At 43.0% G+C, this 27,787-nt stretch overlaps 1 protein-coding gene across 1 annotated transcript in view; it reads left to right on the top strand.

Annotated features, from left to right (window-relative positions):
- Positions 1-27,787, top strand: part of DNAH14 (dynein axonemal heavy chain 14) — a 530,612-nt gene that overhangs the window by 307,444 nt on the left and 195,381 nt on the right. The window contains 11 exon segments of the mRNA XM_065589985.1: positions 2,945-3,065; positions 3,899-4,128; positions 5,396-5,512; positions 7,934-8,026; positions 8,565-9,148; positions 10,732-11,170; positions 11,659-11,817; positions 12,786-12,918; positions 13,533-13,615; positions 18,264-18,460; positions 21,946-22,074. Coding sequence (XP_065446057.1) covers positions 2,945-3,065; positions 3,899-4,128; positions 5,396-5,512; positions 7,934-8,026; positions 8,565-9,148; positions 10,732-11,170; positions 11,659-11,817; positions 12,786-12,918; positions 13,533-13,615; positions 18,264-18,460; positions 21,946-22,074 — 2,285 coding nt within the window.

Here is a 27,787-nt window from a genome sequence, read left to right as displayed (position 1 = left end):
GACCTCTGGGGGGCGGGCACAGGACCTACTGGCTCCGCCCATGTTGGTGCTAGGGGAGGCTCGTCCCTCTGCGGGGCTGTGGGGTATCCCACCGCCTCGCTACATGGAGTCTTCTACTTCTGATATAACTGTAGGGACAGCAGTATTACAGTCATTACATCTGCATCTTCTTATCCACCTCCTGTTTAACCACTGCTTCCTAATTTCCCACATGTGGAATTCACATAGGGACCATCACTTGAAGAAGAAATGGAGATTACTTACTTGTTACTACGGGAGGTTCTTTGAGATATGTGGTACCTGTCTGTATTCCACTACTTGCCTTCCGTCACCCCTGCTGCAGATCATAGTTAGATTTGCAGCAGAAGAGGAACTGGAGAGGTGTTGGTCTGCACCGCCCTTTGTACTCCTGGTTCAGAGCATAAGAACAACTGTGCATGTGCAGACCACCTGACACTGCTTACTAAAATCTCTGAATTCAGGTGCATAGTGTGCATGAAAACCCATGTGTGGAATACAGATAGGGACCACACATCTCGAAGACCCTCCAGTAGTAACAGTAAGTAAGCATCCTTAATTTTGTCACTTAAGGCCTGATTCTACCACCTTTGCTCATGTTGAAAAGTATATTATTCTTGAAATAATTACACAGAAATCAGTGCAACTATTTATTTAGTGAAGTATTATTCAGAATGAGTACAGATGACAGAATTGGGACCCTATTTACACTTGCCTCTATTATAAAGTATTTTCTTTCCATACTTATTTCTAATAAGCTGTAAATATTTCACATTGTTCTTTTTTAGTTTGGTTTGGGTGAAGAGTTAAAATATAAATACTTTAAAAATTCTATTTAGATTAATATATATGAAAACATATGTTGTATTTGAAACGATGTAGACTTTTTTGTTGTTCTTTTATTATCTTTTTGGAAACCAGAGATTAGGTTTTTATATTATTTCAATCATTTAATAAAATTCTAACAGATATGTAATTGGTAAATAATACAAGTTCGTTGCAACATACAGTACGTTGGATATTATAGTCCCTAGGAAATACAGAGCATAATATTAGTATATTTCATAGTTTCATAGTTTTATAGAGTTTAAGGCCAGAAGGAATCATCAGATAATATAGTCAGACCTTCTGTATGTCACAGGCCACCATATTTCACTGAGACACCCATCTATTTGGTCTACTTTGGTCTAGATAAACTGTTGTGTACCACAGTCAAAGACCAAGGTGCCACCAATGCCTGAGGTGCCTGCAGTGGCAGGGAAATGATTAGGTGAGATATGCCAAGATAATCCCAGCAGGCAAACCATGCCACGTGCTACAGAGGAAGGTAGAAGAAACTCAAGGCCCTTGCCAATCTGACCTTGGAGAAAATTCCTTCCCAATCCCATATCTGGTGATCAGTATGCGCCTAAGCATTTGATGAAGACACACCAGAAAGGCATTTAGAAAGAGAATTAACTGTACCATTTCAGAACACTGCTCCACCTCATCCAGTGCCCTGTCTTCTGCTGTGGCCAATCTCTGATGACTCAGAAGAAAGTGGGCACAGAATATATCAATTGTGCACTGGGGGTGGGGGGAATTTCAGCAGATTATTTTAATGCAGAACTGTAAGTATTATGAGCACATTAAGGGCAGTGCAGGCAATCCTGTTCTCCCCATAGCCCATGAAAGAAGGGAATGAACAGGTTGACTCATAACCTTACAGATTTCAAGGCCAGAACAGACCCTCTGACCATACATCCTGAGCCCCTGCACCTACAGGTCATAGAATTTCTCCCAGAAGCTGAAATAAAGCATATATTTAAAATATATCTGTTTTCATTTTAAATGTTCCAAGTGATAGTGAATTCACCATCTTGCCTCACATGGCAAGTCTGTATGTGGAGCTGGCACAGAGCCCCATGCTTTAGTGCATGCAGGGAGTGTGGAGTCCCCCAGTGTCCTCTCTGTAGTTCCATTGCAGTTATGCTACATTGGGGGCTATTTTTGGCCCTTACTCTCCTAAGTGAATTTTACTCATAAAGAAACCTATGTATGCTATGATTCAACTTTATTTGTCTTCAGTCCTTGTTAATCCAAATGAACTCCTATCAGTCTGAGAAAAAAATAATTACAATTATACAACCAATTGTATGGTAAAGAAAAATCTGATACTACTTAATGCTATTCTTGTTAACTAACACCACTAACATTAAAATGGATAAAGTTCAACTACCATCTCTGATTTCCTAATGACCTGACTCTGCACAGTATATTGTCAATCTTCAGAATAACTCATGCCTAGCATTCTTGATTCTGCCTTATGAGCTCAGTCATCCCCCAATGTCTTAACCACCTGCTTTCCTACAGAGGAACAACCAGCTCCACAGTTACTGGTTGTAGTGCTTCCTAAGAGCAGAAGTAGTTAAGTAGATGAGCTTCTTGTCACCCATTCTCCATGTCTTCTGATTCTCCATCTTATCTGTCCTTTCCACAAAGGGCACCATATTCTGTAGGAGTTACTAGTAACCTAGCAGTGCATTCAGATTTATAGGTACAGAGGAAGAATAGAAAGCTGAAAGATTTCATATGTGTAGAATGTTGTTTATGTTTTATGTGTACATCAATTAGGTAGAACATTTTTTTTCTATTCCTATGTTGGTAGAAGCAAAAAAGGACCTTTCACTGCAGTCAGTCATTTGAATTATTTTCTAGAGTAAATTATGATCAAGTCATAACAAATTATTTGGTAAAACATAGTTCCAATGTCAATCCAACATCTTCAAAGCAGTTGCCTTTTGACATTCCATAAAATTTGTAATGCAAATGAGAAGTTTCAAAGTTGATTGCCTAGCAAATTAAAATTAGTACAACTGTAGTTTGTGTAATCTTATAAACTTATTTCATACATATGTCAAATGATGTCTTCTGACTTTTTTTTTAGGTGTTGAACGTCAGGACTCTGTTGCAGGTACTTCAAAAGTGTCCCAGACCCAGTATCTCAGCTCTCAACTGACAGTTGAAGCCAAAGCACTAATTGCAAAGGCCTCAGTAGAAAAGAAAAGGTCAGACAATGGATTTAGATTTGTTAACAATGAGCCATTATTCTTTCAAGAAAAGACAAACCCCTTGATAAACAGTGCATTACTTCAAATTGGATAATTAGGAGTTGGCAAATAACATTAGTTTTCCTTGCATCTTAAAGAACAGGCTACCACGAGGTTCTATGTTGGCCCTAACTTTGTTTAATGTCTGCATGTCAAATCTTTTCCAAACTACAACCTCAAAGTGTGTGTATACTCGTGATATCTGCCTGGCTGCGCAAACTGAGATGTTGGATGAAACTAACTAGATGATTGTTTACAGTTTTCTTTCATTCAAGAATTTAGAGAACGATCTGAACTTTATACCTGAGCCCCAATAAGGACGGTCTCTTGTGCATTCCTCCAGAATAATTATTTAGTTCACAACGTATGATCGTGTTCTGTGTCCCTCAACCCATTCATGACCACCAGCCAAACTACCGTATCTTGGAATTATGTTAGACCACAGTCTCACACTGAAACAGCACCTCACAGTGTATTAGAAAAAGTGGAGTAATACTTTTAACATATCATGCCTTACTGGGGCTTTTTGAGAACCCTTGGCAGCAGTACTACAAAATTATTTACCGTCTGGTACTCAACAAGTATGTAATATGTTGCATGCCACTTGGGTATTAGTAACCATGCATGTCTTTTGAAAATGCCACCCTACCAGTCCTTATGTTTATAAACCTACTTGGTGCATATTAACAATTTATAACATATAAATTAATTACTTGCAATGAAGCAGTTGACTACAATAGTAATAGCCTGTTATAATATTACTGAACTTACTTCTTTCTCATTGATTCCAGGGAAGATCAGAAATGGTTTTTGGAAAAGTATCCTGATAAATTGCCATCATTGTTAGAGAAACTCTATGTCTTTGCATTTACTTGGGCAGTTGGAGGAGTTTTAAGACGAGAGACTGATTATGAGGAAGAGTCTCTGATTGGCATAAATACCAAAGATGAGTCTCTTATAACTGTAACACGTGGTTTCAGTAACTTTGTTCGTGATATATTTGAAGGAGAATCACCTATTGGTAAGTTTTGCTATATGTAGTATACTACATACCATTCATTAATTTTATGGTGTTTCTATTATAATTAGTTTGAAGGTTTTCATCTTTTAGAACCAAATCTTATAAATAAAAAAATTTCATGTTTGGACTTAAAAGCCACATATTATATATATGGTTTTGTACACTTTCTAAAATGTTTAGTACTAAAAAACTAAAGAAGATCAAACTAGCTGAATAATTATCTCTGTTTTCAAAGTCCCAGATTTTCTCCCCAAAATAATTTGTGTAATTATCATATTCAGACAAAGTCAGAGTCATTAATAATACTGTGATTGGGAAAGGTGAAGTTGTCAAGCTAGGCCAGTCATGATTTCCACTTTGGCTGATTGCTGAAAAACTGTTCACAAAGCAGCAGAAAATACATGTAGTTCCAGAGTTGCTAGTCAGTTAAATACATATACACTGCAATTAGACCCCCATGGCTGGCCTGTGCTAGCTGGCTTGGGATTGTGCTAAGGGACTGTTTAATGGTGGTGTAGACATTTGGGCTCAGGCTGCAGCCCAGGCTCTGGAACCATGCCACCTCACAGGGTCCTAGAGCCTGGGATCCAGCCCGAGCCCGAATGTCTACACCAGAACTAAATAGCCCCTTGGCCTGAGCCCTGTGAGCATGAATCAGCTGGCATGGGCCAGCCACGGGTATGTAATTAGAGTGTAAACATACCATCAGTGCCCCAGTCTGGTGCCTTTGGTTTGCAAGACTTGCACTATGGGGCTAAAAATAGCAGTGTAGACATTCCCACTTGGGCTGAAGCCCAGGCTCTGAGATCCACCTCCCTTGACAGATTTCAGAGCTCAGGCTTCAGCCTGAACAAGCATGTCTACACTGCTATTCTAGTCCCATAGCATGAGCCCAAGACAGTAGACAAGGCTCTGAGACTCGCTACCATGGGATTTTTTTCAGTGTGGCATACCCTGAGAGATAATCAAAATGTATTTTTGACCTTGCAATGAGTGGTAAGAAGGAAAGATGATTAAAGTTTTTTAAAAATCTAGAAATATATGTACACATATTTCATTTCTTTGAGAAATAAGCTATATTGACTACTGTTCAGTTGTTTAGCTTTACATCACCACACTTAGAGGCAGTTGAACAATATGAAATCTCTAAATTTTCTGGGCAGATCCTCAGCTGGTGTAAATTGTCATAACTCTCTGACATCAAATTCTAATGTGCACCAGCTAAGGATTTGTCTCTCTGCTTCAATATCTGTTTACAACTTCACAGGCATTCAGTTCCCAGCTGGAGACAGGGTTATCTTTGAGTATTTTGTGGATTTACAAACAGGTGACTTTGCACCATGGACAGACTTAGTTCCTACCACTCAGTTTCTAATTCAACAAGGTAAGATTCCTCAGTGAAAATCTTTAGTACTGTATGTCTACTTTATTATCTCTGGGAGGATCTTTTTTCTCTTTAAATACAGTGCTTACAAAAATGAAAGATTCACACCACTGTTTATTCTCAGAACAAATACAGTATTGTTAGTGATGGTGTAAACTGTCCCCTGGGTGTTCATCGAGCATACCTCAAATTTGACTTGGAGACACCACCTGCATGGATGAGAGGATAGTTCAGTTTTTTGTAATCATCCATTTCTTAATGTCTGTGCTGAGACAGACAACAACATTTTCCTTCAAGTTATGGTCCCTGTATGTATTCACTCAAGGTGTGCATGCGCTTCACATGCCTGAGACCTGAAGATTGTTCACTAGCAGAGTCCTTTGGTCTGCGCCTGTGCCCTTCTCCTCCTCATGTTCCAAACCAAGGACTTCAAGTCGTGTGACTCTTGTCCCAGTTCTGTGCCAAGAAGTGACCCGCACACTCAGTGTCTTTGCTGCTTGGGCGAGACTCATATAATCGATCTCTGTAAAATCTGTAGGTCATTCAAGCCTCGCACTAAACATGAGAGAGAGATCCGGCTCCGGGCCCTGCTAATGGAATCCGTGTTGGCCCCGGCACAGGTGCGCCAATCGGACTTGGCACCGGGTACCGTGTCCTCGGTGCGGAGCGAGGCACCCTCCACCAGCTGGCACCGCTCACCCGCTAAGAAGCAAGGGAAGACTCAGCAGCGCCGACAAAAGGACAGGGGTGAGGCCGAACCCGAGTTGGGCAGCCCACGATCCCCCTCGGGACCCAGACCTCCGACTCGTGCTGAGCGGAGTAGCCCAGTCCCATCCGCGCATGCCACTCCCGCGGTGAGAATACCGTCAATGCCAGAGGCTGCACAGGCCGCACGTGACATCCTCTCCCTTCCGGTGCCAGGTGCGTCGCTCGAGGGAAGCCGCTGTTGGGAGCATACCAGCCCTCCCCGGCAAGAAATAGCCTGCGCTCCGAGGACTGTGCGCTGCCCTGTTCGACGAGGTCCTCACATAGCTCACATCAGCCCTCCACCCCACTCAGACTGGCTGACTCGCTCGCACGGGAGTCTCGACGGTCCTCCACTCCCCACTGGGAGCACAGGCACCGAGACAAGCGGTGTCGACGCTCCTTCAATCGGCGCTACAGGAGCAGATCCCGACGCCATCGTTATAGACGCTCGGGCTCGAGTGCCCGCTCCGCCAGACACTATGGTCGGAACTCCCCTCGAGTGTTACCGGCATCGAAGAGTCGTAGCTACAATCGCCGGGATGACTATGAGAGCAGCACTTCGGTTGAGTACCGCTCCTCGTCATCGTCGAGGTCCAGATCTTGGGCTCGGCACCGGCATGACCGTAGACACTCCCGCCGCTCCTACGGCACCGTGCGGTCAACGGCAGCCTCGGCGCCCGGCCCCGAGCCGCACCGGCCCCCAACAGCAGCCTGCACCGCTCGGCACCCAAGCCGATCAGTGGCAAGGGGCCCGTGGCAGGGCCAATGGTGTCAGTGGAGACCGTGGACGCAATTGTCTGCCCAGGCGAGACCCCACTCAGTAGCCGGAGTGTTCCAGGCCCATTCTGTGTCCGCCTCGACAGAGTCAAAAGTCGATGGACACTGAACCAGCGGCACTGGGCCCGGACTCGGTCTTGGGAGTCAAACCACTGGCACCTCCCAACGCCCTGGGAGCCGGACCAGCCCCCCTCACCGGCACTGGAGGAGACCATAATGACCCCTCCATCTATTATACAAGAGGACTTTAAAGCTCATCAGGAGCTCCTCAAAAGGGTAGCCTCGAATCTCCAACTCCAGGCTGAGGAGATGGAGGAGCCGTCGAACACCCTTTTCAATGTGCTGTCCTCCTCGGCACCAGGCCGTGTGGCCCTACCTCTCCACCAAGGGGTAGCCAACATATTGACTGCCCTGTGGCAGACCCCAGCTTCCTTGGTGCCCATCTCCAAGAAAGCGGAGAGAAAGTACTTTGTTCAGCTAAGGGACATGAGTACCTGTACTCCCACCTGGCACCCAGCTCTTTGGTGGTGGAGTCAGTCAACCATCGGGAACGCCATGGTCAGCCTGCACCCACCCCCAAGGACAAAGACACCAGGAGACTTGATTCTTTTGGCAGGAAGGTTTATTCTTCCATGAGCTTTCAACTTAGAGTGGCCAACCACCAAGCCCTGTTGAGCCGCTATGATTTTAATTTGTGGGGGTCTCTACCGAAGTTCAAGCCTCTTCTCCCAGAGAGGGACAAAAAGGAGTTCAAGGCTCTGGTTGAAGAAGGAGCAGCAGCGGTGAAAGCAGCCCTCCAGGCTGCCTCGGATACGGCCGACACGGCAGCCCGTTCTATGGCCTCGGCCATATCCATGCGATGGGCGTCATGGCTTCTCCTGTCTGGTCTGTCTGCAGATTCCCAGTCTCTGATGCAGGACCTTCCCTTTGATGGAAAAGCGTTGTTTGCGGACCAAACCGATGTTCGCCTGCATGGGATGAAAGACTCCCGTACCACCCTGCAAACTCTGGGCCTATACGTTCCGCCAGCGAAGGACAAACCTAGGCCGCAGACCTCCGCTCCTCCCGCTAGGGGCAGATATGAACTCCCTCCTAAGCAACCGAGGGAGCAGAGACGCAGGTCTCAGCGTCAGTCCCGCTCGGCCCCGCAACCAGGCCCCTCGAAGGGCAAGAGGCAGGGGAAGAGGCGGTTTTGACTCTTTGTGGGGGGCCACCGGGCCTGTTGCCACGGACGCCCCCCAGTTAATAAAGTTTGTGTTCTGCAACCGTTTATCTGCATTCCGAGTGCAGTGGTCCTGTATAATGTCGGACCAGTGAGTCCTCAGCACGATTTCCAGGGGCTACATGTTGCAGTTTGCCTCACCCCCCCCTCCACCAGCCCCCGCCCCGGGAGGACCTCGGGGACCCGGAACATGCCCCCCTTCTAAACCAAGAGATGGCACGGCTCTTCGACCTGGGCGCGGTGGAGAGGGTACTGGTAGAATTTCAGGGCAAGGGGTTTTACTCCCGGTATTTCCTGATCCCAAAGACGAAAAGCGGGCTCTGGACCTGCGGAAGCTCAACAGATTTATGGTCCATTACAAGTTCCACATGGTATCCCTGACCTCCATCATCCCCTCCTTGGACCCGGGGGATTGGTTTGCGTCCCTGGACCTCCAGGATGCGTATTTCCACATCCATATTTTCAAGGGTCACAGGCGCTTCCTCCGCTTCCTGGTAGGGTGGGACCATTACCAGTTTGCGGTCCTCCCTTTTGGTCTTTCCATGGCCCCCAGGGTTTTTACCAAATGCATGGCAGTGGTGGCAGCCCACCTCCAGAGGAATGGGCTGCAAATTTTCCCTTACCTGGACGATTGGCTCTTCAAGGGCAACTCCCGGTCCCAGGTACAGGCCCAGATGCAATTCCTGCTGTCCACATGCACAGGTCTGGGCCTAGTGGTGAACAAGGCCAAGTCCACATTAGTATCGGTTCAGCGCATACACGTCATAGGGGCTCTGCTAGACTACCTAGAGGGCACAGCCTCTCTTCCCTGGGACAGGTTCGAAACACTCAAAAGTCTCATAGTCTCGGTCACGGCCTTCCCCGTGACGACGGCCTTCCCCGTGACGAAGGCAAGGGTGTGCCTTCAAATCCTAGGTCACATGGCAGCATGCACATCCGTGGTGCGACATGCCAGACTCAGAATGAGGCCCCTCCAACTCTGGTTGGCCTTCCAGTATTCCCAGTCCCGGGACAGCCTGGACAAGGTGGTCACGATGCCACCCAACGTTTTGGCCGCTCTGCAATGGTGGTCTCTCCCGAGCAATATGCTAAATGGGATCCCCTTCCAGGAACTCCCTCCCTCTCTAGACCTGGTGTCGGATGCCTTGGACCTGGGCTGGGGAGCCCATATAGGGAACATTCAAACCCAAGGCAGATGGTCGATCTTGGAATTGTCTCTGCACATAAAGGTCAGGGAACTCAGGGCAGTATGCCTGGTGTGCATAGCGTTCAGTTTGCACCTTCGCTGGAAGGCGGTCAGAGCCCTCACGGACAACACGACCGTGATGTATTACATCAACAGGCAGGGGGGCATACGTTCCTTGGCCCTGTGCCGGGAAGCCCCGGACCTATGGGAGTTTTGCATAGCCCTCAATATCTCCCTACGGTCCTTTCACCTACCTGGCGCACGCAATGTGCGAGCCCATCACCTCAGCAGGACATTTTCCCATCAATACGAGTGATCACTCCACTGGGAGGTCACCTCTTCTGAGTGTGGGGAGCTCCTGGGTCGACCTCTTTGCTACTGCCAGAACCAGCGCTGTCCCCAGTTCTGCTCCAGGGCAGGGGCAGAAAGGGGGGCGATCTCGGACGCATTCCTCCTCCGGTGGTCAGGCCAACTGTTCTATGCCTTTCCACCGTTTCCACTGATAGGCAAGGTCCTGCAGAAAGTAAAGGCAGACAGGTCGAGAGTTATCCTCATAGCCCCGGATTGGGCCCGCCAGCATTGGTACGGGACCCTTCTGCAACTGTAGCGGCCCCCCCGTGGAGGCTGCCGCTCCACGCGGATCTCCTCTCCCAGGAGAGGGGATGCCTTCTCCATCCCAACCTGGCCGCGCTTCACTTGATAGCGTGGTTGCTCCATGGTTAAACAAGGAGGAGGGAAGGTGGTTGGAGGATGTCAGACAAATTCTGCTGGAGAGCAGAAAGCCGTCTACACAACGGATCTATCTTGCCAAATGGTTTAGGTTTTCTAGGTGGGCAGGGGAGCGGGGCGCCTCCGCGTCATCCACATCCCTCCAACTTATTCTAGATTACCTCCTGTCCCTTAGGACCCAAGGTCTAGCTCCGGCCTCCGTCAGGGTACATTTAGCGGCCATTTCAGCCTTTCACCCTCCGGTGCAGGGTCACTTGTTTTTTTCCCCATGAAATGACCTCCCGCTTTTTAAAGGGACAAGACTGTACATTTCCTTATGCCAGGGCCCCGGTCCTGCAATGGGATCTGAACCTAGTGCTATCCCGCCTCACGGGTCCTCCCTTTGAGCCCTTGGCCACATGTTCCTGGTCCCATCTGTCCTGGAAAGTGGCATTCTTGGTGGCTATCACCTCAGCCCATCGGATCTCAGAGCTTAGGGCCTTGACCTCGGAACCCCCATATACGGTCTTCCATAGGGATAAAGTCCAGCTTCGCCCACACCCTGCGTTTCTCCCCAAGGTGGTCTCCGCCTTCCATATAGATCAGGACATTTTCTTACTGGTACTCTGTCCTAAGCCCCATTCCTCCAACGAGGAATGCCGCCTACACACGCTAGATGTACGTAGGGTGCTGGCCTTTTACCTGGACCGAACCAGGCCATTCAGGAAATCCTTGCAACTGTTCGTTGCGTCAGCCGAGCATATGAGAGGGCAACCAGTCTCCACCCAGCGCCTTTCCCGCTGGATCACCTCGTGCAGATGCACGTGTTATGACTTGGCAGGGGTTCCCCTGCCACCTATCGTAAAGGCGCATTCTACGAGAGCGCAGGCCTCGTCGGCCGCCTATGTAGCCCACATCTCTATCCAGAACATATGTAGGGTTGTCACGTGGTCCTCTGTCCACACTTTTTCCTCGCACTATTCGATCGTCTCCCAAGCACGGGATGATGCCAGGTTTGGTAGGGTGGTACTCCATCCTGCTAACCTTTAAACTCCTACCCACCTCCATCAGATATAGCTTGGAGTCACCTACTGTGGAATACACAGGCGCAATCACTCGAATAAGAAAGGACAGTTACCTGTTTCGTAACTGGCATTCTTCAAGATGTGTTGTTTCTGTCTATTCCACATCCCACTGTCCTTCCCCTCTGTCGGAGTTGTCTGGCAAGAAGAAACTGAGGGTGGGGGGAGTGCGCAGCTCCCCTTATAGCGCAATATAGAGGCGCCACTCCAGGGGTCTCAGCGGTGCTCCCCTCCTACGGGTACTGCTAAGGGAAAAGCTTCTGGCACCGGTGAACATGGCGAGCACGCACACCTACTGTGGAATAGACAGGAGCAACACATCTCGAAGAACGCCAGTTACGGAACAGGTAACTGTCCTTTCCTTAATCAATACAAAGATTAAAAAATCAGAAATTAAAAGTAAACAATCTATTTTTTTATTCAGAGACTACATCATTTTCTGATTCCCTGAGATCTGGGAGTAATAAAGATGTGAACCCTGGAAGAAGAGATACTCTAAAGCTTATACCCAATATGGAAACAATTTGCTATTCTTTTCTAACAAGTCTTCTTTTAATGAATAAACATCCAGTACTTATCACAGGTAACAAACTCTTAACTTCTTAAAACAAAGAAAATACTGTAGTCTGTTAAATAAATTATTCACATCCAAATAGATTTTAAACAAAATAGAGACATAGGAATTCCTATCCATTTACTCCCTTTAGCCTAGTTTGCTTTGTTTGATAAGTTTTATTTAATACTTTATTAACCCCTTCTCCACATAGGAAAAGCTGAAAATAGTATAAGTTGACACCTAATATATAGCATATGCATAATAAAGGACTGATGGTATCCGAATCTTCCAGTATCCGATTCTGTCGCACTTACTCATGTCGAGTAGTACCTTACTCCACAAAATACCCTGTTAGAATTAGTGGAACTACTCACAAAAGGTATTACTCAATGTCAGTGATGGTGACAGAATCTGTCCCACAGAAAGATGATGGGATTTAAGCCGTTCTCAACAAAAAGCATTTAGCAAAATGGTGGATGAATAGCAACCATGAATAGAACGTTCAAACAGCTTTTGATGAATTGACTTCCAGAAAAACTGTGAGGATGAGCCCTAAACTCACTCCTGAATCTGCAGTATCTACTGTTGCTTTCCCAGCTCCTTTTTCCCCATGTGTAGGGATAGTATATAATCTAAAGCTACACTTGAATGTAATCTTTGACTTTCAGGTCTTAAGTTGTCCATTAAGAGAGAGCTGAAAACAGACATAGCTTGGGTAGGAGTACTCTCATGCACAGAATGAAAACATTCCAACTTGAACATCGCAGCTCCCCTGTGGCAGCATTTTCTAAAACATAATATTCTTATCATTTTTTCTCGTTTGTATATTTAAGAAAATACTGCAAGGTATAAAACAAGCAGTGATTTAACATGTGCAATAGCAGTAATAGTGTGCAGATTATGAATTCATGTTTTGGCACACAGTTTTGCCATGCCTATTAATGAAAATTTGAGCTTAAGTGTCTCCATTCTCTGTGTCTTTGGGTTTTTTTTAGGCGACTCTGGTATTGGGAAGACTGCCATGATTCAAAATATGCTTGAAAGACTTCAGAAACAAGGGGGATTCTTTGTAAAATCCAGAACAATTTTAGGAGATGTCGTCTTACATAATGAAATTAAAAAAGCAAGGTTGTAGATGGCTTTCCAGTTTTACATTTTCCATCAGTATTTAATATCATAGGAAGTAATAGTCAAACTTTCCTTAGGATTGATAATGAATAAATAATAGACATTAATTATAGCATTGTGGTAAGTTATACTATACTTATAGTGCTGTTGAGGCAGCATTTTTATTTTAAACCCCCATTTTCAAGTGCTTTCACTTTCTGGAAAAAAGTAATATTTTAGCCAAAATAACTTATGCTTGTTCTTAGCTCAAAGATGAATTTGTTTGAGTTTTGTGAAATTCCATTAGTTTACATTTTTAAAAAACCCTGTTTTTCATGTAATGAGAAATTTTCCAGATTTTTGTATGTGGCCAGATTGAAAAACGTGTTAAAATTTAAATTAAACTTTTTTTAAAAAGTAATAATAGTCTTCACTGAGAGCAAACTATTTTCAATACCAAAAGGAGAAGTACCTGAAAAATGTTGATATAGTTCTCACAATGGCACTTTGAATAACAATATATAAATTCTCATCCTGAAGAAAAAAGTTTTATTTCATTACTCTGTATTATTTCTTCATGGCACTTAAGTTACAAAAATCAATTGTGTTTTTCCTACTCATGTCTTCCTGATCAGCATGTTAAAGAATTCCAGTTACCTAACATTTGATATGCCCCAAGATGCTCAGAAGAGAGTGTGGCCCGCAACTGGAGACTTGGGTATGTGATGACATTCATTTTTAAAAGGTTTTAGGACCAATTTTATTGGAATAATTTTGCATCTCTAATTAAACTTTGGAGCAAAATGTTGGGGGCAGTTAATTGTCTAACCATTTGAACTGTGGGTGCAAACTGTACCTGCAGAAAAAGAGGTTGAGCTGAAGTCTGTCTGATAATCTGGCCTTCACAACTAAAATTGACTGTAAAATTATATTAATTCGTAGCAAGCTCTATCCTAGTACTGTACTTTTATTATAAATATAAACATTTGAATATTTATGTGACATAGGTAGCAGAACTGAGAATACAGGCATCAAAATTAGCTCAAGAAATCAAACCATGATAAGCTTCTACATGAGTGACACCAAAATAAACCAAGCTTTTCATCACTATTTTATTTCAATTTGATTGGAGGGACAAAGCTTGTAAACTATGTGTGTGGTTGTTACATTTTATGGGTGTGAAAATCTGTTTGAAAAATGCAAGTAGACTTCAGCAAAGTCTTTTTTGGATTTTGCATCTAAGTGCATCTATAAAGATATTTCTGATCACTTATATAAAATTTCCAAGAAATATACAGCACAAAAATGTATTTATTTAAAATTTATCTAAGTATGCAGTAGTACAGTGGATCCCGAACTTGTTCCGCCGCTTGTGCAGGGAAAGCCCCTGGTGGGCCGGGCTGGTTTGTTTATCTGCCGCATCCGCAGGTTCAGCCAATCGCGGTTCCCAGTAAGGTGACCAGACAGCAAATGTGAAAAATCGGGAGGGGGTGGGGGGTAATAGGAGCCTATATAAGAAAAAGACCCAAAAATAGGGACTGTCCCTATCAAATCGGGACATATGATCACCCTAGCTCCCAGTGGCTGCGGTTCGCTGCTCCAGGCCAATGGGAGCTGCGGGAAGCGGCGCAGGCCGAGGGACGTGCTGGCCGCCGCTTCCCGCAGCTCCCATTGGCCTGGAGTGGCGAACCACGGCCACTGGGAGCTGCGATTGGCCGAACCTGCGGACACTGCAGGTAAACAAACCGGCCTGGCCCGCCAGGGGCTTTCCCTGCACAAGCGGCGGAACAAGTTTGGGAACCACTGCTATAGTAGATTCACCCGCAGGGATGAAATAAAGACCACAATCACTCATTCACGCAAAAGCCAGGTTAAATAGATCAGCCATGCACCATCTGAGCTGAAAGTCAATGAGCTTACTTTCTTTAGTACTAACAGAGGAAGTAAAATCTAGCACTGAGATTCCTGCCTCTAGTCCAGAGGTGGGCAAACTACGTGGGATTGCCAACCCCGTGGCGCTGCGGGGCTAAGGCAGGCACCCTGTGTGCCCTGGCCCCGCGTCGCCCACAGAAGCGGCCAGCACCATGTCCCTGTGGCCCCTGGGGGGGGCAGAGGGCTCCACACACTGCCCTCATCTGCGGGTACCTCCCCTGAAGCTTCCATTGGTCGCTTCTGGGGACGATGCGGGGCCAGGGCAGACAGGGAGCCTGCCTTAGCCCTGCTGTGTGCTGCTGCCACCCCGGAGCCGCTCAAGGTAAGTGGCGCCAGCCCGGAGCCCGCACCCCGAATCCCTTCCCTGAGAACTCCTCCTGCACCCCAACCCCCTGCCCTGAGCCCCCGCCACACCCCTCCTACCGCACTCCTCCTGCACCCCATCCCCTTGCCCTGAGCCCCCTCTTGCACCTTAACCCCTGCCCTGAGCCCTGTCGTACACCCCACACTCCTCCTGCACCCGAACCCCTTGCCCTGAGCCCCTTCCTGCACACCACACCCCTTCTCACACCCTGCACGCTAACCCCCTGCCCCAGTCCTACATTCATAGCCCTGCATTCAATTTCCCCACCCAGATGTGGCCCTTGGGCCAAAAAGTTTGCTCACCCCTGCTCTAGTCCCTTAGATACTCAAATATATATGGGGAATCACAGTGAGAGCATGCTGGTTGATCTCAGGTGTCTTGACAGAGCACAGGGAGATAGCTAAGAAATAAATCTTGTAGGGAATTATACATCTTAAATTGCACCTAGAAGTGAACAAGAACTTAGTGCAGTGTTCGGACAGTTTGTGTGGTATTTTTCTTGTGCCATACTCTCCTAAGCACTGCTGCACTAGGTGTAACTTCCAAAGTTCATGTAGTGCACCGGTTGCCTTTTTTTTCCTTTTTTTTTTTTTGGAGATGTCAAGCTGCATGTCATCTCCATACTGATTGCACTAAGGTGTAAACTTCTTCACTATCTCCTCCTATGACTTCACATAAATGTTGAACAGAAGGGATGACAGAAAATAATCCTGAGTAGCCATGCATTAGAAAGCCCTGCAGTTAACTAGGCAGTTGCCCAACAACATGTTCTTGGACCACTGTGCGGGAACAAAAAAGAATGGAACCACTTACGTGTAATTTCATCCATCCCAGCATGATTCACAGACAAGTCAATAAAACCTCACGGCTAACAGTATCAAATGCTACTGAAAGATCTAAAAAAATGTGTATGACTGTTGTCCATTGCTAGAAGGAAATTATCAGCCAGCAAGATTGTATCATTTTCCATAATGTTCTCTGGACGCAAGGATTATTATTACAGATCAAATAAATCTGAGAATTCCAGATGACATAGGAGGTGCTTCACTACAACTTTCCCAAAAACCTTACCTGAAATGGAAGGTTAGAGACACTGTGGCTATGGAGTTCTGAGGATGTAAAATACCATCACCTTAAAAGTATGCACCACCAAATGCAGCATTTGGCAAAGTCACTAATGTCCCTCAGCTTTAAGTAATGTTGCAGCACATTTCCTCTAGGGTTCTGGAATGTCTCTTCTATTAAAACTGCTACCTGTTTTGCAATTTCTTTGAGGTTGTCAAGTTCTAATTCCAGAAATGTGCATGGCTGCTATCTGAAACGAGGTGCATACAGGCTAGAATGGATATCCAGTTTCAGTGTTCTCTGTCACAATTCAGTAGAGTTGCTATTCACAGCTTTTCATTCTTCATATACAACTGAAAATACGTCATCAGTCAGCGTTTCTCAAACTGGAGTCCACGACGGTACTCCAAGGGGTCCGTCGGCCCCGCTGATCAACTCCTCCCCCACCCTCCCAGTGCCTGCATGCTGGGGAACAGCTCTATCTCCCAGAGGCTACTGAAGCCAAACCGGGAAATTTTAGGTGCTAGAAGTCTGGTGGTGCAGCAGGGCTAAGGCAGGCTCTCTATCTGCCCTGGCTCCGCGCCATTTCCAGAGGTGTCCAGCACATCCCTGCAGCCCCTCGGAGTGGGGGAGGCAAGGGATCTCCGCGTGCTGTCCCTGCCCTGAGCACCGACTGCGCAGCTCCCATTGACCCAAACTCCTTTGGAGAGCCCATACCCTGAACCCCCTCTTGTACCCAAACTTCCTCTCAGAGCCAGCATCTCCTTCTGCAATCCTACCCCACTAGGGTTACCAGCTTTCTAATAGCACAAAACTGAACACCCTAGCCCCACCTCCCCACCCCTGCCCTGCTCCTTCCCCAAGGGTCTGGCCCCACTCACTACATTCCCCCTCCCTCGGCGGGGGGATAAGAGGCTCCGTGCACTGCTCTCGCCTGTAGGAACTGCCCCTCCAGCTCCCATTGGCTGGAAACTGGCCAATGGGAGTGTGGAGCCAGTGCTCAGGGCAAGGGCAGCGCGTGGAGGCCCATGCCCCCCGCACCTAGGAGCCAGACCTGCTGGCCACTTCTGGGGTGCAGTGCAGTGCTAGGAAAGGTAGGGACTAGCCTGTCTTAGCGCCACAGCACTGCCGACCTGACCTTTAATGGTTTTCAATCGGAACACCTGGTCGAAAAGGGACTCTGACGGCTCCAGTCAGCACTGCCAAACTGACCTTTAATGGCTAGGTTGAAAACCGGACACCTGGTCACCCTATGCCCCAGCCTGGTGAAAGTGAGTGAGGGTGGGGGAGAGTGAGTGACAGAGGGAGGGGGGAATGAAGTGAGTGGGAAGTGGGAAGAGGTGGGGTGGGGCTTTGGGGGAACGGGTGGAGTAGGGGTGTGGCCTGTGGCTGAGTGGGAGGGCTTGGGGGTCCCCGAAACATTTTAAATCAAAATGGAGGTCCTCGGGTTGCTGAAGTTTGGGAACCACAGTCATGAGTAATTCTGGTGGAGAATTAGCTGGTTTGTTGGTCTTCTTCCACAGTTAAGAATTTTTAAAAACTTTTTTAATGTAATCTCTACATTTGGAAAATCAGTTTTTGAATAAATAATTTATATATTTTACACAGTAGCTTATCAGTAAACTTCCTTTATCTCTTTCAGGAGAAGAAAACATTTTTAAGTTATGTTTTAAATATGCTTTTTTTAAGATACACAGGCAAAGAGATGCTTTGAATTCAAAACTATAAAATTACTGTTAAATTGTAGAAGCACATTTGAATTGTACCAAAATCCAAACAGTGTTCCACTCTATCATGCTTAAAAATGCTGGCAATGCTTAAAATACCACACTAATATGAAGACAATATGCACTTTGACTTGACTTATATTTTTGGTAGTGATATGAAAAGAAAATATTTGCTGTAATAACAGTATGCAATATTAATAGCATCTTAGAATGGTGAGGAGAGTAGATCCACTGTTGATCAGATATCATTCTGACCCTTAATTTTGTATATGACACAGATTTGAAATCAACGAAGGGGCCATATTCTGCAAGTGAAACTGGTGACATTGCTCCATCATCTGAAAGAATCAAGGGTGTTATAGTTTCCACAATACAGTGTGGTGCCCACACCAGTGCTGCCCAAATACAGGCAAGGGTTCGTCAGAAATTAATACTAAAAAGTAAAGATACTCTTGGTGCACCAAAATCCAAACAGGTAAAACAGTGTTCTACTCTACCAATGCTTAAAAATGCCGACAGAGCTTAAAATAAACACTAAAAAGATTGACAGAACTATTTGATTTATTTCAAAAGTGTGTCTGTCTAACTCCTGTTAAATACTGTTGTAGCCATGTTGGTCTCTCTCACTAATAGAAGTTAGTCCAATAAAAGACATTACCTCATCCCCTTGTCTCTCTAATGTGTGTATTAGGCTGTTTGGATTATTGTTTTTATCTGTTACTGTTGTGCTTCTTTTCAATTACTAGTGTAGTATTTCATATGTAATGGCAGGAATTCGGAGATAAGGTATTCTTAATAAGTAATGTATTGGTAACCTTATTTATTCAATCCCATTAATTTATGAATGTTATAGTAGCTACAAAAATAAATACAAAGCTTCCAAGATGTTTCAGCCAGCTAGCCAGCCTACTCAATTAGCTGACTATGCCAATGAATCTTTCACAATGAGCTGTTGCTGTTTCCATTGCTGGCCATCACCCTGGCCTCCCCTCTGGACACCATCCACAAATCTAATACATTACAATAACTATTTTAAAAATCCAAATAGGAACTAACAAAATACATAGTATGTTGTATTTTCTCCTCCTCACATGTTCTTCCATAGCTGTGAAACCTCTCATTGTTTGTAAAGTCAAATGTAATTTGCCTGGCCCTGTGCAGTTGTGGAAGAAGGAGTGACTTCCTTTCCCAGACCTGCTTCCTGCAGGTTTTATTGTGGGAAGGGATGATCTCACTCAATATGACTATTTATTGAAACAGCTAGGCCTGGAACTGAGAAGGGAAGAGGCAGTTCTTGACTTAGGCCTAAGTGGAGCACAGGATTGGTCCAAGAGGTGAATATAGCTAAACCACTAGGTAATAGCCACCATAATGTAACTAAATTTAACATCTTTGGGAGGGATATCAAAGAAACCAGCACAAATAGCATTTAACTTCAAAAAAGGGGAACTCCACAGGCGGCTAGTTAAATTGAAATTAAAAGGAACAGTTACAAGAGTGAAATGCCTGCAAGATTCATGGAAATTTAAAAAAAAAACATAATAGAGGCTTTAAACCCCAGATTTAAAAAAAAAAAAAAAGAAGTAGAAGACCGAAAAATGTCACCAGGGCTAAACAACAGAGTAAAAGAGGCAGTTAGAGACAAAAAGAAATTGGAAGTTAAATCTTACTGAGGAAAATAGAAAGGAGCATAAACTCTGGCAAGTCAAGTATAAAAGTATAGTTAGGCAGGCCAAAAAAGAATTTGAAAAACAACTAGCAAAAGACACAAAAAACAACAGCAATTTTATTTAAATGAATCAGGAGCAGGAAGCCTGCCAAAGCCTGTCATGGAGCTACTGGACAATTGAGGTGCTAAAGGAGAACTCAGAGACCAGGCTGTTGTGGAGAATCTAAATTAATTCTTTGTATTGGTTTTCACTACAAAGAATATGAAGAGATTCCCATACCCAAGCCATTCTTTTTAGGTGACAAATCTGAGGAACTGTCCCAGATTGGGGTGTCAGTAGAGGAAGTTTTGGAACAAATTAATAAATCAAACAGCAATAAGTCACCATGACCACATGGTATTCAAGAGTTCTGAAGGAAGTCACATATGAAATTGCAGAACAACTAACTGTGGTATGTAACCTATCACTTAAATCACCCTCTGTACCAGATGACTAATGGATAACTAATGTAGCACTTTTTTTTTTAAAGGCTCCAGAGGCGCGTCTAGCAATTACAGGCCCGTAAACCCAACTTCAGTCCCAGGCAAATTGGTCGAAACTATAGTAAAGGACAGAATTATCAGACACACAGATGAACACAATGTGTTGGGGAAGAGTCAACACAGCTTTTATAAAGGGAAATCATGCCTCACCAATATATTAGAATTCTTGGAGGGGGTCAACAAACATGTGGAAAAGAGTGATCCAGCAGATATAATATACTTGGACTTTCAGAAAGCCTTTGACAGGGTCTTTCACCAAAGGCTCTTAAGCAAAATAAGAAGTTATGGGATAAGAGGGAAGGTCCTCTCATGGATCAATAACTGGTTAAAAGATAGGAAACAAAGGGTAGGAATAAATGGTCAGTTTTTACAGTGGAGAGGTAAATAATGAGGTCTCCCAAGGGTATAGACTGGGACAACTGCTGTTCAACATATTCTGAAGTGACCTGGAAAAAGGGGTAAACAGTAAGGTGGCAAAGTTTGCAGACAAGACAAAATTACTCAAGATAGTTAAGTCCAGAGCTGACTGCAAAGAGTTACAAAGGGAGTTACAAAATGGCAGATGAAATTCAATGTTGATAAGTGCAAAGTAATGCACATTGGAAAACAGAATCTCAACTATACATACACAATTATGGGGTCTTAATTAGTTGTTACCACTCAAGGAAGATATCCTGGAGTCATTGTGGATAGTTCTCTGAAAACATCTGTTCAATGTCAAAAAAAGCTAACAGAATGTTAGGAACCATTAGGAAAGGAATAGATAATAAGACAGAAAATATCATAATGCCACTATATAAATTCATGGTACACCCACACCTTGAACACTGCGTGCAGTTCTGGTCACCCCATCTCAAAAAAGATATATTAGAGTTGGAGCAGGGACATAGAAGGTCAACAAAAATGATTAGGGATATGGAACAACTTCCATATGAGGCGAGATTAAAAAGACTGGAACTGTTCATCTTAGAAAAGAGATGACTGAAGGGAGATATGATAGAGGTCTATAAAATCATGAATGGTGTAGAGAAAGTGAATAAGAAAGTCTTATTTACCTTGTCACATAACACAAGAACCAAGGGTCGCCCATTTAAATCAATAGGCAGCAGGTTTATAACAAATGTAAGGAAGTACTTCACACAACACAAAGTCAACCTGTGGAACTCATTGCCAGGGGATGTTGTGAAGGTCAAAAGTAAAACTGAGTTAAAAGATTTAGATAAATTCATGGGTGACAGGTCCATCAATGGCTATTAGGCAGATCATCTGGGATGAAATCCCATGCTTTGGGTGCCCCTAAACCTCTGACAGAAGCTGGGACTGGGATAGATCACTTGATAAATTGCCCTTTTCTGTTCATTCCTTCTGAAACATCTGGCACTGTCCAGTGTCAAAAGACAGGATACTGTGCTAGATGGACCATTGATCTGACACAGTATGATCATTCTTATGCTTTCTATGTTTCTTAATATTAAAGCGTTCTCATTGTTTCCATTTGGATGAGATATAACAGCTTCCTGTACCTTGCAGTTTACATCTGAGCTGCTCATATAATGACATATACTAGGTCATTTGTGCAAGTACACTAATTAATGTGTGTTTTAGATAAAAAAACAAACAGACAATGTAGATGGTTCATAATTATGTGCCTAAAACAGTCACTTCATGTTAATACTCTGTAATAATAAGTAAAGCTAAGTTTAACAAAACTCAGATATGGTTTCTAATGTGGTTATATTTATTCACAGGTGATAATGTTTATTGATGATCTGAATATGCCAATACCAGAGGAGTATGGTGCCCAGCCACCACTTGAAACAATCAGACAGTTTTTAGATTTAGGAGGTTTTTATGACACTAAGCAACTTGCATGGAAGGTACAGTATGGATTTCTGATTTTTTATCAGCTCTAATTAATCTTCTGCAAAGAGCAAGTTAAGTTAAATCTAAGGGCTACTAACCATTTCATATTAATATTATGATAATATTATGCTTACTGGTAACAATGGAGTATATTTAAATAAGTTTTCCGGGAGGGATGGATTGAGCTGTAAATGTGTCTTATTGGTTGTTCTAAAGGACTAGAATTTTTTTTAATTCTGATTTAAGAAGCAAGACAAATTTTAAAAGAATATTTTAACTAGAATTTATTTAGAAAATATGATTTTCTTGTATTCTAGTTAAATAGATCACATTACATTTTATGAAATTAAAAATGCGTACACCATTTTTAAAAATCTCATTTCAGCTGGATAGATCTCCCCTCCCTGTATCCTTACAGAATGCCTTTTGGCCTTGCCCTCTCTCCTGAGGATCTTTCTCTCTTCAGAACCTTGTTTCATCACCACTGCTTTCAGCTCTTGTGGTCTCTTCTTTCTGTAGTGTCAGGACTTACGCTTAGGGTGCCATGCATTAAGCAGTAACTAGAGAACTCCCTGACCCAATAAGTCCTTCTCTTTATTAAACTCCCGATGCAACTCATCATGGTCTACTGTGGAACTGTGGAGAACCAGGAACTCCATAACCACTCCACATTTCCCTTTCTTTATAATAAAAGATTAAAACTTAAATTATAACCAACCAGCATGTGTGTGTCTGTCTCTGTCTATCTAGAATTCAAAATAAACATTGAATTCCTTAAAATTATTTGCACTTATATGTCCCTTATCAATTCAGTTTAAATAGTCCTGAGCAATTTCTAAAGATCAAGTCTCTGAGGGGGCCTGATCAATCTTCCAGCACATGTGTGTGAAGTTCTCTGTGAAGGCGAGGGCTCAGGTCCCAGATTCTCTGTTGTCCTGGGAAATATTGAAGATGAACTCAAGTCCCCCAAATAAGACCTTTTGGGGTCTCCACTAGTCAGGATCTGAGAGTTTCTGCTACAATCTGAACTGTTCCAAATGTCTGAGAGCTTTTGAGCCAAATTTTGTTCCCTGGCTTAGTTCAGGTAGTGCTTTTGTTCAGTGCTAAGCCTTGAAGTTTAGATGCTGCCAGATTTTTATTTCATCATCTCATTTTCAAAATTCCTTCAAAAAATCATAGCAATGTAGGGCTGAAAAAGACCTCAAGAAATCATCAAGTCAAGCCCCCTCCACTGAGGCAGGACCAAGTAAACCTAAACCATCCCTGACAGGTGTTTGTCCAGCATGTTCTTAAAAACCTCCAATGATAGAGACTCCACAACTTCCCTTGGAAGGCTTTTCCAGAGCAAAACTACCACCCAGTCTATTCTCTGCATTTTGTAGTTGTGCATTTGATTTTTACTTCTGAAGTGAAATACTGTGCACTTTTCTTTATTGAATTTCATCTTGTTGATTTCAGACCAATTTTCCAAATTGTCAAGGTCATTTTGAATTCTATTCTAATCTAATTCTACTCTAATCCAAAGTGCTGGCAACCTCACCCAGTTTGTTGTTGCTGCAAATTTTATAAGCATATTCTCCATAGTACCTGACCAAGGACTGACCTCTTTTGGACCCCACTAGAATTGCTCTCCAAGTTTGATGACAAACCATTGATAACTATTCTTTGACTACAGTCTTTCAACCAGTTATGCACCCACTTTATAGTAATTTCATTAGACCACATTTCACTATTTTGCTTATGAGAGGGTCGTGTCGTACTGTGACAAAAGCAGATAGCTTTGTAGAGAGTAATGGTTCTGGTGATTGTTTTTCTCCCTTATCAGAGGGGTAGCCGTGTTAATCTGAATCTGTATAAAGCAACAGAGGGTCCTGTGGCACCTTTAAGACTAACAGAAGTATTGGGAGCATAAGCTTTCGTGGGTAAGAACCTCACTTCTTCATCTTGCATCTGAAGAAGTGAGGTTCTTACCCACGAAAGCTTATGCTCCCAATACTTCTGTTAGTCTTAAAGGTGCCACAGGACCCTCTGTTGCTTTTTTCTCCCTTGTTACATAAGTCACAGCTCTCCATTAAAGTCTGAATTTGCCTACTCAGGGCAGGCCACCATAGGGATTGTTGTGCTCAGACTCTGCAGTTGTTTATACTTTGGTGTCTTTCATGGGTTTTGCAGAGTTTCTCTTTCTGAAATTCCAAAGAGAGAAGAATGTGCTGATGTTCAAAAGCAGGCCATCAGCCATGTAAAGGTAATTTTGGTCCTGCCAGTATGGTAGTGGTCTGTTGGAAGCCGATTCCTTTGACCCCATGCTCTTTAGCAGGATGGATAAAAATCAATGATTTAAAAAAAATGGATTTTTTTTATTTAAATTGGATTTTTTTGATAAAATGCTTTTTGAGGGAAAAAAACCTATCTAAAGATGGTTTTAATTAAGATACATTATAGCTCAAAGATATCATGGAATTGGGATTGTAAATTCTAATTCTATAGTATGACAATATAGTCATGTAATGTTTAAGAAAAGTTTTGTAAATGAGTTCCAGTAGTTCATGGATTAGGGACCCAATTTTATGGGGTTCCAGGGGCTTCTGTGTAGATTATTTCGGTTAATCTTTCTATCTACCCAGTGGGACTCAGTGCTCAGTCTAGAAGATATCATCAGAGATGCTTAGTTTTGCAGTTCTCAAACTGTGGATTTGTGTCTCCAGAGATAACATGCTTGGTAATAGCAAATAAATAAATAAATAAATAAATAATATAGAGAGGTGAGAAATAACAAACCTCAACCCTATTGTCCCTCTGCAAATTTGTGTACACAGTCAATCCCTTACCTCTCTCTAAAAGTGCAAAGTTTCAAAAAATTCAAAGAATAGAAGACCGTTGGGGGTGGAATAGATCTGAATAATAAGAAGTCTGGAGATAAATGTGAGAAGGGAGGGGCAGGCAGTAGAAACAAAAGTGTTATAGAAGTCTTGAGGTCTTTCTGAGTGTAGCCTTCATTGATTTGAGATCTACCATACCATTCTCTCACTAGAAGGGAAAACCTATAATGGCAGCAGACCGTAAAAGAGACCCAGTTTGGGAATATTTTAATGAAGTTCCTCTACCTGTGGGTAAGACAGGCATGCATGCAAAATGCAAACAGTGCAACAAATAAATGCAAGGCCTGGTTGCCCAAATGAAACAACATCATTAGAAGTGTTCCTTCTCTGGAGGAAGCTGCGTTGAAGATGATGAAAGGAACATGTCTGAACATGCAGGATCTTCAGGTTGGTAAATTTTTTTATTTCATACTTCTTTCTTAAGGACTGCCTGTCTTCCTTCTGGACTATTCTTGAATTCTCATGTTTGAGCAAAAAATATAGTTGTTACTCCCTAGTACTATCATTTTAGATACAGTTGTGATAAAAAAAATAAATAGCAGAAATAGGCTCTTCCTTTTACAATTTCACCTTTAAAGTTGTATTCACTAACACTCAGTACTATGAGTAATACTAAATGAGCAGATGGTAATAATTAAATAACTGCATTGACTTATTTTGTTTAGGAGAATCCATCCTCAACATACAAGATTTTGAAGACTATCCATCTTCAAGATCACCATTATTTTCTATTTAATTAATTGGCCTCTCAGAGTTGGTAAGACAACTCCCACCTGTTTATGCTCTCTGTATGTGTGTATATATATCTCCTCAATATATGTTCCATTCTATATGCATCCGAAGAAGTGGGCTGTAGTCCACGAAAGCTTATGCTCTAATAAATTTGTTAGTCTCTAAGGTGCCACAAGTACTCCTGTTCTTCTTTTTGCGGATACAGACTAACACGGCTGTTACTCTGAAACCTGTCATTATTTTCTAGTTTCAGAGTTATATGCCAATGATAGTGTTTCAGTCATGTCATGTATGTCACATAGCCACAGTATATCACCTGCAGCAAAAAGGAAAAAAAAAATCTCCATCATCCAGAAACAGCCGTAGATAAGTTTGTGATAAGAACCAGCAGATTACAAAAAGAGGTAATTGATGAAAAAATTGCCCGGTTTGTTTTTGCAACAAGCTCTCCTTTCGGTATGATTGAGAACCCACACTTCATTAACATGGTTCAGTCATTAAGACCAGGATACAGTCCGCTCAGAGCAGACGTTGCAGGCAAATTGCTGGATAAAGTGTATGAAAGAGAAATTGAGCAGTGTGCAAAAGGTCTAGAGGGTAAAATTATTAACTTGAGTCTTGAAGGGCGGAGCAATGTCCACAATGATCCTGTTGTATGTGCTTGTGTGACAACAGAAGAAGGGAATGTCTTCCTTACAGAAACAATAGATACATCAGGAAATGCACGCACAGCAAAATACTTACAAGAAGTAGCAGTAAAAGGAACTGAGTGAGATCTTAAAAAGAGAAATATGCAATGACAGAGTTAAATTACAAGCGTTAAAAAAAACAAATGGGACAAGCACTATCTCCAGCTCTTTTCTTGCAGATATTCTCAATACTCGGTACCAGGGTCAAACCTTAACTGCTGAAGAAGAGGAGTTGGCTATGACATGGACATCTAGCAGTCATCCCTCCATAATGCCAACTATAATAAACTTCAGACCTAAGGGTGAAGCATTCAAGAAATATATGTTTGCTGATGATGTTTTAAAAAAAGTCACACCAGTGAACTGGTGGAAGTCACTTAAGCACTTGGATTCAGAGACTGTTGAAGTGATAATCTCACTTTTAACAATAGTAGCTTCTTCTGCTAGTGTAGAAAGAATATTTTCTTCCTTTGGACTAATTCATTCCAAATTGAGAAATCATTTGGGACCTGAAAAAGCAGGAAAGCTTGTTTTTCTTTTCCAGATTATGAACAAACAGGAAAATGAAGGTGAGGACGACTGAGTTAGCTGCAGAAGCCAATATTTTAAGTTTCTCATGTTGACCTGGCTGATATAGTCTATTTAATTTTTCTTGATTTTTTTTAAATATTTCATTTAACTATTTTAATTAAAAACAATTTTAACAAAAACAAACTGATTTTAAAAAACTTGAATGTTTAACTAAATTCAAAAATGCATATGCTTGTTTTGTTAAAATATTATATGTTTGCTGTTGAAGGAAAAAAATCAATAATTCATAATGTTGTTGTTTAGTTAAATAAAACAATTTAAATGTCTGTTTGGTGATGTTCTCCTCCTAATACAGCATGGCAAGAAAATCCTTCAAATATTAATGATTAACCTGTTGAATTGGAGATAGTTCACCTCCCAATGGCTTCATAAATATGCTTCAATTACATTTGGTAAATGAAATAACCAAACAATCATTCATTTTCTGATATAGCTGTAAAACTAATCTGAAAAGTTTTCAAAATAAATCACTTTAAACATGTAGAGTGTGTATCTTCTAAAAATGAAACCTACATCTCTGAGTTGTGAATATGTATTAAGGTTATAACAACCAACAAGAATGCACTTTTATGTAGAAATCCATGATTACATTGAGTCTTCCTGACTAGTGATTTAAATAATAATTTTTTATGTTAAAATCCAACACAAACAGTTATGTAGGCCCAAGTGACTGTTAAAACTTTGGTTTCCACTTGAGCATTCTGCTGCTTGGTTTCTGTGAGACTTCTTGATATAAATGCAACAGGTCTCTGGTCTCCTGCTGGCTGCTTTATTGGGAAGGCTGCTACTAAACCATATGAAGATGCATCTGCTACTACTGTTGTTGGATAGTTTAC

The sequence above is a fragment of the Chrysemys picta genome, chromosome 3, assembly GCF_011386835.1.
Source record: "Chrysemys picta bellii isolate R12L10 chromosome 3, ASM1138683v2, whole genome shotgun sequence".
Lineage (NCBI taxonomy): Eukaryota > Metazoa > Chordata > Testudines > Emydidae > Chrysemys > Chrysemys picta.
Note: the sequence above shows the minus strand (reverse complement) of the source record. Positions and strands in the feature narration are given on the sequence as shown.